Source organism: Piliocolobus tephrosceles, chromosome 18 (genome assembly GCF_002776525.5).
Source record: "Piliocolobus tephrosceles isolate RC106 chromosome 18, ASM277652v3, whole genome shotgun sequence".
Classification (NCBI taxonomy): Eukaryota; Metazoa; Chordata; class Mammalia; order Primates; family Cercopithecidae; genus Piliocolobus; species Piliocolobus tephrosceles.
Genome location: NC_045451.1, coordinates 58,586,130 through 58,598,409, shown reverse-complemented (window position 1 = coordinate 58,598,409; position 12,280 = coordinate 58,586,130). Strand labels below are relative to the sequence as shown.

The 12,280-nt window shown below is 40.9% G+C and overlaps 1 protein-coding gene across 3 annotated transcripts in view; it reads left to right on the top strand.

Moving 5' to 3' along the window:
• Window positions 1–10,964, top strand: part of RIOK3 (RIO kinase 3) — a 29,693-nt gene extending 18,729 nt beyond the window's left edge. For 2 of the 3 annotated variants that reach the window (XM_023207786.2, XM_023207787.2), the window contains 6 exons: window positions 1,682–1,879; window positions 3,172–3,331; window positions 5,560–5,640; window positions 5,733–5,822; window positions 7,341–7,448; window positions 9,161–10,964. In XM_023207786.2, coding sequence (XP_023063554.1) covers window positions 1,682–1,879; window positions 3,172–3,331; window positions 5,560–5,640; window positions 5,733–5,822; window positions 7,341–7,448; window positions 9,161–9,268 — 745 coding nt within the window. In that variant the 3' untranslated portion in view covers window positions 9,269–10,964. The remainder of the gene's footprint in view (window positions 1–1,681; window positions 1,880–3,171; window positions 3,332–5,559; window positions 5,641–5,732; window positions 5,823–7,340; window positions 7,449–9,160) is intronic. The other variant, XM_023207788.2, reaches the window with a different exon arrangement.
• Window positions 10,965–12,280: the final 1,316 nt, after the last annotated feature.

Below are 12,280 nucleotides of genomic sequence, written 5' to 3'. Positions count from 1 at the left end.
TGGGAGGACAGATTCTCGGCTAGAGCAGCTGATGGTGGTGCCATTTGATGAGGTGACAGCCTGGGGAAGGGTAGGGTGAGGACTCAGTTAGCATGAGTTTTGTTTTGGGCATGTTAAATTTGAGATGACTGTTAGACTTCTAAGTGATGTGAGGTAGGAGTTGGATAAATGGGCCTGAAGTTCTAGGGAAAGTCAGGACTGGGATGGAAATGTGGGAGTTATTGGCCAGGCACGGTGGCTCACGCCTGTAATCCTAGCACTTTCAGAGGCTGAGTTGAGTGGATCATCTGAGGTCAGGAGTTCGAGACCAGCCTGGCCAGCATGGCGAAACCCCATCTCTACTAAAAATACAAAAATTAGCCGGGCGTGGTGGTGCGTGCCTTTAATCCCAGCTACTCAGGAGGCTGAGGCAGGAGAATAGCTTGAACCTGGGAGACAGAGGTTGCAGTGAGCCAGGATCATACCACTGTACTCCAGCCTGGGTGACAGAGTGAGACTATCTCAAAAAAAAAAAAAGAAAAAAGAAATGTGGGAGTTATCTATATAGAGATGATATTTAGAGCCATGGGGCTAAGTGAAATTGCCCGGGAAGAGAAGGGAGGTTTCTTGGAACCTTTTGAGACTAGATGGAAGAGGAGTCAGCCGGGAGAATATGGTGCAGAAGGAGGTTTGATTCAGATTCTGTCCTTTGGAAATACAGTTCCTTTCTGTCCCAGATTAACATCCTATCAGATATTTAAAGGTAAATATTAATATTGTTTCTCATTCCATCCACCTTTTCACTCCCACTGCCACCATCATGACTGAAGCTCACTACTGGGGGACTATCGCAGTAGCATCCTGAGTCGCCTCACACCTCTAGCCTGTCCCTGTGCCCTCTCATGCTGATGGTATCGTTCACTAGATCTTCATGAAGGACGCATTTGAGAGTGCCATACACAGAAACCCTCGCAGCTCCCCATCACCTCTAGGAATTTGTCCAGGCTCTTCACAGATGTGCTTCTGTCCTATCCTTTAGCTCCAGTTTATTTTCATTATCTCTCCAGCCAAGTCTTAACTCTAGTGTTTGTTGTTCCTCAGACATGTCCTGTGGTTTCCTGCCTCTGCTTTTGTTCATGCTGTTCAAATTCTGCCCATTGTCCTGTTTCTGTTTCAGATGGCACTTGTGCCATGAAGTCTTGCCTGATCTTTCCAACGGAAAGAGGCCTTTCCTATTCATGTACTTTTACTCTCTGCTGCCACTTCTCGCAGACTTGCGGGGCAGGAACCATTTCATTCACCTTTATGTCTGCTGGGAGTGAAAGAGTTATTTTTTAAAAAGCTGTTTTATTTGTTGCTTTTATTGAATTTTGCTCCTGAACCATATCGGGAAGACTGTAGCCTATTTTCAAGTGCATATGTCTTCATTGTATTTCAAGCTTGATTCCATAGTCATTAAGTGAAGAACATTATGTGATAGATGGTTGAAAATTGGTTGACAATTTATTTGAAAGTATGTTTTATTTAAAAAATCAAACCAAAACCTAAGGCTTTATTAAGATCCAAAACCTAAAGGCTTAAAAAACAAGACTTGACACTGAGAGAGGTCAGATCTAATCTAGTGTTATAGAATCTTTGTGTTGAAATTGTTGTACTTGTGAGCCGGCAACTTGTACTGATTTGATTTTTTTCTTCCACTTAGCATGGAGGATGAAAAGGAAGATAGTAAAGTTATACCTACAGAATGTGCCATCAAGGTATTTAAAACAACCCTTAATGAGTTTAAGAATCGTGACAAATATATTAAAGATGATTTCAGGTTTAAAGATCGCTTCAGTAAACTAAATCCACGTAAGATCATCCGCATGTGGGCAGAAAAAGAAATGCACAATCTCGCAAGGTAAAGAAAATATTGTGCTAGATGTAATCTTGGGTAAATATCTTTTTGCGTTAGGATAAAAAAATCCATGCTTTCTTTTAAATTCATTTATAGAAATAATGAAAGGCCAGGTGTATAACCTCGATTCATACTTTTAGGACAAAAAAGCCATTTTGTTTTTTCTTTCCTCAATGAAACTTGAGGGAAATCTGGTCTTTTTCTGCCTTGGACACTTTATCGTATATCTAAATGCCATTTTTAAATTGCTTTTATCAAGAAGTAAAACTTCCAGCATCCAATTAGGCTTAGCATAAAAAAATGGTTTCTTTTTTGTTTCAGAAAATGTTTGTTACATTTAATTTGTTAATTTTGTGGGAGTAAGTTCTTACCAATCAAATTACATTTTGTTTAAATTTTTATACTTGTATCTGAATTTTCTAAGCAATTTATTTTCTATCAAGGAATTTTTTTTATCAACCAAGAAATTCAGTAATAATCCTTCTCATTAAAAACCTTTCCATTACCTTAATCTATTAAAAGCTTAATTTTAGTTTGTTATTTTCTAAAGATGTTTGCTTTCAGAAGCAATTATTCATATATCTCAGTTTCAAAATTCTTCTACTGAGCATGGTGTGCACGTCTACTCCCAGCTACTTGGGAGGCTGAGATGGGAGGATTGCTTGAACCTAGGAGTTCAAAACCAACCTGGAAACATTAGACTCCCGAGACCTTGTCTCCAAAAAAAAAAATTTTTTTTCAATTAATTAATTACAGGTAGAATAATTTTCTAGAAGGCCTTGCTGTCCTCCAGTGTCTTTTCTGTACTCCTGAAATTCCTGCCTTTCTTAAAAAACAGTGTTCCATAGTGGAGCTTGCCTGTCTCTGCAGCCTCAGCCCACATTGCTCTTCCTCCTACTCACAGATCCAGCTATGCTGATTGATATACATTCCCCAAATGGACCGTGCTCTTGAACACCTCCCTGCATTCCCTTGCACTGTCTTCATCTGGCTAATTCCTGTTCCCTACCTCTTCTTCTAATAAGCCATCCTTGGTGCTGTGTGCTCCTATAGCTCCTATCTGTACCTCTGCCAGTGTGTACGTCACGCTGCATCGTAATTGTCTCTTGTCTGTCATTTCCATCAGTCCCTGAGCTCCCTACGAGTAGAGGCGGTGTTTTATTGTCTTTGTATTCCCACGTCACCAGGGTAGAACATAGTGCCAGCTCATTGTAGGCCCTTATTAATATTTATTGAATAAATGACATTTTTTCTCCTTCTGATCTGTATATTCTGAATCATTTCTTTCTGTATAGAATGCAGAGAGCTGGAATTCCTTGTCCAACAGTTGTACTACTGAAGAAACACATTTTAGTTATGTCTTTTATTGGTCATGATCAAGTTCCAGCCCCTAAATTAAAAGAAGTAAAGCTCAATAGTGAAGAAATGAAAGAAGCCTACTATCAAACTCTTCATGTAAGTTGTGCTTTTAAAAGCATTCACACACTGCCTTTAAAACATATTTCCTCTAAACTTTAAAAAAATGTCCTTAAAGAAGCCAGGCATGGTGGCTCACACTTGTAATCTAGAACTTTGGGAGGCTGAGGCAGGAGGATCACTGGAGCCCAGGAGTTTGAGACTAGCCTGAGCAACATGGTGAAACCCTGTCTCTACTAAAAATACAGAAAAATTAGCTGGGCATGTGCCTGTAATCCCAGCTACTTGGGAGGCTGAGGCAGGGGAATTGCTTGAACCAGGGAGGTGGAGGTTGCAGTGAACCAGGATTGCGCCACTGCACTCCAGCCTGGGTGACAGAGAGAGACTCTGTCTAAAAAAAAAAAAAAAAAATTAAAAATTAGCTGGCCATGGTGGCATACACCTGTAGTCTAGCTACTCGGGAGTCTAAGGTGGGAGGATCACTTGTGCCCAGGAACTTAAGGCAGCAGTGAGCTATGATTGTGCCACTGCACTCCAGCCTGGGCAAGAGATAGAGCAAGACCCTATCTCTTAAAAAACAAACAAACAAAAAAAACCCAAGTTCCTTAAATAGTGCTATTTGAAGGTGCTATAATAAAGACAAGTTGAAGTTTGTGAAAGAATGTTAACACAGAAGAGTTGTTTTTCTTTTTCTTTTTTTTTTTGAGACGGAGTCTCACTCTGTCGCCCCGGCTGGAGTGCAGTGGCCGGATCTCAGCTCACTGCAAGCTCCGCCTCCCGGGTTCATGCCATTCTCCTGCCTCAGCCTCCCAAGTAGCTGGGACTACAGGCGCCCGCCACCTCGCCCGGCTAGTTTTTTGTATTTTTTAGTAGAGACGGGGTTTCATAGTGTTAGCCAGGATGGTCTCGATCTCCTGACCTCGTGATCCGCCCGTCTCAGCCTCCCAAAGTGCTGGGATTACAGGCTTGAGCCACTGCGCCTGGCCAAGAGTTGTTTTTCTATCAATATGTGTGTGTCTTAAATAGTTTTAGAAAACTTACAGACTTAACCAGGGAAGTCTTCATTGCTAGGATTAGTGATGTATTACATGAAGCTATTTTTCAGAAAACTTCATTAAATAAAATTTGCTGTTACTACATTTAGCAGATAAAGTGCCTCATTAGTTTGTGTGCTTTATTGAATGTTAGTTTTTGGGGGCTTTTTTTTTTTTTCCTCCATATAAGAGATGGAGGTCTCACTATGTTGCCCAGGCTGGTCTTGAACTCCCGGGCTCAAGTGATCCTCTTGCCTCAGTGTCCCAAAGTGCTGGGATTACTGGTGTGAGCCACCACACTCAGCCATTGAACATTACAACTTTAACAGTGAAGGAAAGGAAGCAGGTTTGGTCTCATCATAAGAGAGTGATGATTAAAATTGAAAATAGTAGGGAGTTCAGGTGTTAAGTTGGAAGGCACATGTCGGGAATCTCAAGGAAACTACGTGCTTTGAAATAGCAACTGAATTCAATCTGAGGGCCTTCTAGGTTGAGAAAATGCTCCTAATACTGCCATTATCCCTCTGTAGTTTTAATTGAACACTGGAGAAACGTAATGTGCTACTTGATGCAATCTCTGCATGAAGCTGTCATGTAGTGCAGCCGTTGATCTAAATATGGAAATGTTAGTCCAAATTAATTTTTAAAGATACAGCTGGAAAGGTGATCCATCTTTCTCTGCTTCCAAAGGAAAACATTGAAAGGAAAATCAAGTATGTTTTTCTGGCGTCTTTGGGAGGTGGGGTGCCTAGGGAAGAGATTAAATAGTGATGAAACTTTCCTATTTAATTCTATTAAGGCTGGCAAACAAATGCATTAATATTGATTTCTACTATAAGACTTTAGGGGGGCCGGACACGGTGGCTCACGCCCATAATCCCAGCACTTTGGGAGTCCGAGGTGAGCGGACCACGAGGTCAGGAGATCGAGACCATCCTGGCTAACACAGTGAAACCCCGTCTCTACTAAGAAAATACAATAAATTAGCCGGGCGTGGTGGCGGGTGCCTATAGTCCCAGCTACTCAGGAGGCTGAAGCAGGAGAATGGCGTGAACCCAGGACCGGAGTGAGCCGAGATCGCACCACTGCATTCCAACCTGGGCAACAGAGCGAGACTCCATCTCAAAAAAAAAAAAAAAAAAAAAGACCTGGGGGGATGTCATCATCAATAATGTAACTATATAATCCCACTTAATTTCTTCATTTCCTAATGTGTGCCTTCCCTCTTCACAGTTGATGCGGCAGTTATATCATGAGTGTAGGCTTGTCCACGCTGACCTCAGTGAGTATAACATGCTGTGGCATGCTGGAAAGGTGAGGAGAACATTTTGTTAACATTCAGATTTAATTACTTTAAGTAAAATTTAGAATGTAAATACATCAATCTGTGTTCTGTATTGAAATAGGTCTGGTTGATCGACGTCAGTCAGTCAGTAGAACCTACGCATCCTCATGGCCTGGAGTTCTTGTTCCGGGACTGCAGGAATGTCTCACAGGTAGACGTGTAAACCAATATACCTTTTTTGTTGGATGTAACAGCTGTAGGTCTTTTTCTCACTCCTAAGTAAGAGGACCATATTCTTAGAAATTGAAGGAAGGGATACTGGCTGCTTTCAGGACAAGGATATAAAGATCAATTTGTCATATTTCATTTTGCAAGAATTTGGTTCCATGTCTCATAGTTGGGTAAAATGTTCAAGGGGTACCAGGCGCGGTGGCTCACGCCTGTAATCCCAGCACTTTGAGAGGCCGAGGTGGGTGGATCACTTGATGTCAGAGGTTCAAGACCAGCCTGGCCAACATGGTGAAACCCCGTCTCTACTAAAAATACAAAATTAGCCAGGTGTGGTGGCAGGTGCCTATAATCCCAGCTACTCAGGAGGTTGAGGCAGGAGACTCACTTGAACCTGGGAGGCAGAAGTTGCAGTGAGCCAAGAACGTGCCACTGTACTCCACCCAGGCTGGGCAACAGAGCGAGGCTCCGTCTCAAAAAAAAAAGAAAAAAATGTTCAAGGGAATGAGTGTTTTGGCTCCTTGTATATAAGCAGTTGAGTAGACATTTAATGTGTGCATAGTGCTTAAACAGAAGCTGGCATATGGTGTGCCTGCATGCTTGCTGCCATTATTACCATTAAAAGAGAGACAGTCTCCATTGTGGGACAGTGTCTGATCACTGTCACTGTGAAGCAGGGAAAAAAGATTAGGTAGCTGTGCATGGTGGTTCATGCCTGTAATCTCAAAACTTTGCGAAGCCAGGGAGGGAGGATTGCTTGAGCCCAGGAGTTTGAGACCAGCCGCCCGGGCAATATAGTGAGACTCCTATCTCTCCAAAAAAATTTAAAAAGTAGCTGGGTGTGGTGGAACATGTCTGTAGTCCTAGCTGCTTTAACTGGGAGGCTGTTTTACTAGGGAGGCTGAGGCAAGAGGATTGTTTGAGTCCAGATGTTCAAGATTATAGTGAGCTGTGATTGTGCCACTGCACTCCAGCCTGGGTGACAGTGCTAGGCCTTGTCTCTTAAAAAAACAAAACATATATATACATAAGGTAAAATTCAGTAAGCACAGGGTTGGGTCATACTTGTTTGGCATTTCTAAGGGAAATGAATTGTTGGCAGTAGATTCAGATAGGAATGATCTTTCTAAAGGATAGAGTAACTTCATATTGGAAATAACCTCTGAGTCTGCTTGAAATTTTTAATTTCTGGGGTTTAGTGAAAGTATTTCCTTTACATATTCAAAGCAATGCCAAGTGGTTTTATATATAGCACTCATTTTTATAGCTATAGGAGGTGCAGTGGGATGAGCTAAATCCAGAAGGCAGAATGGATATGTGAGAGGATGAAAAGCAACTAGAACCTGAGCATAGTCCAGCTTGGAAGCAGGAAAATCGATGCTTGAGAAATGAGGGAAGGAATGTAGTGGTGTCTTTTTATAAATGTGCTGCTCCCTGTTCTTAGTTTATTAGAGAACCTTGCTAATACTTTCCTACTAACTTTCTTGTATTTCCTTTCTAGTTTTTCCAGAAAGGAGGAGTCAAGGAAGCCCTTAGTGAACGAGAACTCTTCAGTGCTGTTTCAGGCTTAAACATCTCAGCAGATAATGAAGCTGATTTTTTAGCTGAGGTATGTGATAAACAGCTGTTTTTCACCTTACTGGTCATGCAGAACTGCACAGAGAAGATAACTGAAACCCAGAGCTAGCTTTATCCTCCCTTTCCCCCAAAAACAAAATTAATTTGGGATTTTTCTTTTCTTCAGATGTTTTTGGTTTTTTCTTTTTCATTTCTTTTTTTTTTTTGAGATGGAGTCTTGGTTTGTCACTCAGGCTGGAATGCAGTGGCTTGATCTCGGCTCACTGCAACCTCCGCCTCTTGGGTTCAAGCGATTCTCCTGCCTCAGCCTCCCAAGTAGCTGGGATTACAGGTGTGTGCCACTATGCTTGTAATTTTTGTATTTTTGGTAGAGTCGGTGTTTTGCCATGTTGGCAAGGCTGGTCTTGAACTCCTGGCCTCAAGTGATCCGCCCACCTTGGCCTCCCAAAGTGCTGAGATTACAAGCATGAGCCACTGTGCTTGGCCTGTTTTTTTCTATGCTTGAAATGCAGAATACACACACAGCAAAACATTTCTTCACGGAGGGCACCATTTGGTTACGATGGGCAAACTGCACATTTTCAGTAGACTCATATTTCCCCGATTTAATGAATGCAGAAGTTGATGAACACTCTGAGTGATACAAAAAGCAGTAACGTGGTCCCTGCCCTTTACTAAACATAGAAAGTTAGAAGTGCCCATCTTTGGAAATACCCAGTTATTATAATATCAGATCTAGAGAACCATGAAAAAGCTTCCTCCAGAGAAAGTCTCTTAAAATTGAACAAAATCTAAAAGGTGAAATAACAGTTAATTATTCCCAACATTATACCAAAGCAGAGAGTGATTACTGAGTGTTCCAGAACTCCCCAGGATGACTAGAGTTTGGGTAAGCTGTGCCTAGCCTAAGGCTAGAGAGAAATAACAGAAAGAGTAAATTCAGCTTCCAGCACAATACAGTTGCTCAGTAAGTAAGTGATACTGTTGTTTGATGAATGGTAGAATTCTCTTTTTCCTGATTCTGGAATATGTTATAGAATACATTTCAAAACAGAGATGATTCCAATTGCTAGCTGGATAAAGTTAGTAAATATTGACCCTTGTAATCAAGGTAAAAAAAAAATACATGTATGTATGACTATCTGTGTACACTTGGATGCATGCACATGTGCGCACACACACACACACAGTAATTTCGACTCAAAGGCAGAATCATTAGGAATAACCTAGTTTTTAAGAGAGTAAAAATTACTGGCTCAGCCAGGCATGGCGGCTCACTCCTGTTATTCCTGTAATCCCAGCACTTTGGGAGGCCAAGGAGGGAGGATCTCTTGAGCCCAGGAGTTTGAGACCAGCCTGAGCAACATAAACTCCATTAAAAAATAAAAAAATTGGCCGGTCACGGTGGCTCACGCCTGTAATCCTAGCACTCTGAGAGGCCAAGGCGGGTGGAACACCTGAGATCAGGAGTTCAAGACCAGCCTGGACAACATAGTGAAACCTGGTCTTTACTAAAAATACAAAAATTAGCTGGGGGTGGTGGCACATGTGTCCCAGCTACTATGGAGGCTAAGGCAGGAGAATTGCTTGAACCCAGGAGGTTGCAGTGAGCCGAGATTGCACCATTGCACTCCAGCCTGGGCGACAGAGTGAGACTCCATTTCAAAAAAAGAAAAAAATTACTAGCACAATCTAAAATATGGTTTCATTTTGACAAATGGATTCAATGTATTATTTTTGTAGATAGAAGCTTTGGAGAAAATGAATGAAGATCACGTTCAGAAGAATGGAAGGAAAGCTGCTTCGTTTTTGAAAGATGATGGAGACCCACCAGTACTATATGATGAATAGCACTAATACCCACTGCTTCAGTGTTAACACAGCAGTGAGTGTCAGCTGCCAATAGCAAATGAAGTTATGGGCGACTTGAAATACCAGAACACGAGGAGTGGGCGATGGTGCTTCTCTGCTTTCCCCCTTGTAACCCCTGTGCCAGATGTGTGGAATTTTTAGCTCGGCATTGAGAGAATAAAATGTCACTACCTCTCATCTTATGAACAGGATAATATAATTCTTTAACAGCTATAGGTTATCTGGCTGAAGTAGACCTAATTTTACATGACTTGTGGTGTAAAATGTCTTGATGATGATTTTTAAAACTTAGGCAACATTTCCAAATACGGGAGGAAAGGACAGATGTGTTTACAAGGGAGGGTTTCATTACGACAGATTTGCTTTATTCACCTCCCTGTTTTGTGTTGCGTCTTTCCTTGAATATTTTATTGGCCCAGAGTTAGCCTTTCTCCATTATGTTTCCAGACTGTGGCTGTGATTCTAAAGGAAAATGTGTGCTCTTTAATGGGTAGAACAAATGGAAATTTGGTTTCAGAGTGGCTGACAGAAATAGATATAAGCCATGTAATTTTTGTTGATATATCATGAAAATGAACAGAATTCTTTTTCCATACTTATATCTAAGAAAAGGCATCATAGGTTTCTGAAAGAGAGAAATATATAACAGCTTTTTAACTATCCAGTCAACTTTCAGCTTTTCTACATTTAGGTAAAATGGTTAGGATATAACTCATAGTGTGGCTAATCTACATTTATCAATAAAATGTAAATTATCTGAGAGGACAGAATATAAGATTGAACCATGTTTGACGTATTTTAATTTAGTTAATGAAGCAAAATTCCTTTTACATTTCACTAAAACTGTGCACTTGATTGATTTTCAGAGAAATATCACAAACTAGAAATATTAAATCAAAGGATGAAAGGTATATATAAAACAATTTGGGGGCCAGGCGCGGTTCAAGCAATTCAAACAGGAGAATCGCTTGAACCCGGGAGGCAGAGGTTGCAGTGAGCTGAGATCATGCCACTGCACTCCAGCCTGGGCAACAGAGTGAGACTCTGTCTCCAGGAAAAAAAAAAAAAGCAGCCCAATTTGGATACCAAATTAATCAACTAATTTGAGCTATCTGGCCTTACTCGTAGTAGTTTTTAGTACGTGCTGGACACCACTTTGAAAAAGCAATCACTGTGCTAGAAAAGTATATTGGCTTTGTTAGGATTGAAGTTCATTAACTTCAACGTAATCATTCCTCCTATTACTGAAGTCAGATTGGAACCACTAAGATCCAAACCTTCTGTCTGGTAATAGAAAGTAAAAATCTAGACATCATTTACATTTGAGAAAGCTGTTTTTAACATTATTTTAAAATGCCAAATATGTTCTTTCTAGAAAAATATTTGTTTTTGTTGGATAGCTTTTAATTGCATTTCAGAGAAGTGTGATTTTGGGTAGATGCTCATTACATTTTTGAAAGATTTACTGTTCCAAAATAAAGATTTAGATGACTGGTGATACTGGCTTTACAGAAATTTCAGATAACTAATTTTTAAAACATTTAGCGTTTAAAACTTTTTTTTGTTTTGTTTTCTGACATATTCTGACAAAGAGCAGCAAACCACTGCTGTGTGGCATTCTTGGAGTGTGCTGTGAATGTGCTTTTTAAGAAATTAAAAAGAGATCATTTTAAAATTGGTTCTTCGTGTGGTATCTTCCTGTGCCTTATATTAACTTATGTCCAGGTACCAGGTTGCCATTTCTGTATAAAGTTAAGCGATACTGTTTTAAGTAGATTATTCCCCCTCAACTTCTCATTGTTAGATTTCAATCTCAAATGGCCTACTTCACATTACAAATAGGTTTTCACCCCCACCCCTTCTTGTAGATTAGAGAGTAGATTTTTTCCTATAGTAGAAAAAAAAAGTGAAAAATACTGGTTTGCTAAGTAAATAAAAAATCAAATACAGGCTGGGCGTGGTGGCTCACACTGTAATCCCAATACTTCGGGATGCTGAGGCAGGGTGATCACTTGAGCCTAGGAGTTTGAGATCTGCCTGAGCAGCAGAGCAGACCTCATCTCTACAAAACATTAGGTGGGTGGCACGCATCTCTGGTCCCAGCTACTTGGGAAGCTGAGGCAGGAGGATTCTTTGAGCTCAGGAGATCAAGCCTGCAGTGAGCTATGATCACACGACTACACTCCAGCCTGGGTGACAGATAAAGACTTGGTCTCAAAATAAATAAATTAATAAAATGAAAATACATAAAGTACGGAAATAGGGATATTTTATCTCACATTATCAAAATAAGGATGCCTAGATAACTTTTATTTCAATACGATAATTACCAGTTTCCTTTTCATAAAAATTAGTTTTTCTTGCTTACAAAAGTAAGTCATTTATTTGAATGTAAATATTGTAGGAATTTAGAAATGTTCAAGTAAAAGTCCCTCGGCCAGGCGCAGTGGCTCCTGCCTGTAATCCCAGCACTTTGGGAGGCTGAGGTGGGCAGCTCACCTGAGGTCAGGAGTTTGAGACCAGCCGGCCAACATGGTGAATCCCTGTCTCTACTAAAAATACAAAAATTAGCTGGGCGTGATGGCACATGCCTGTAATCCCAGCTACTTGGGAGGCTGAGACAGGAGAATCACTTGAGCCCAGGAGGCAGAGGTTGCAGGGAGCTGAGATGGTGCCGCTGCACTCCAGCCTGGGCAACAGAGTGAGACTCTGTCTCAAAAAAAAAAAGTAAAAGTCCTTCGTATTCCAGAGACCATTGTTTATAGTGTGGCATGCATCCCTGCAACTTTTCCCCTCAGCATATGGTATTTACTTTTTTAAAAAACCTTTGGCCGGGTGCGGTGGCTCAAGCCTGTAATCCCAGCACTTTGGGAGGCCGAGACGGGTGGATCACGAGGTCAGGAGATCGAGACCATCCTGGCTAAAATGGTGAAACCCCGTCTCTACTAAAAAAAATACAAAAAAAAACTAGCCAAAAAAAAAAAAAAAAAA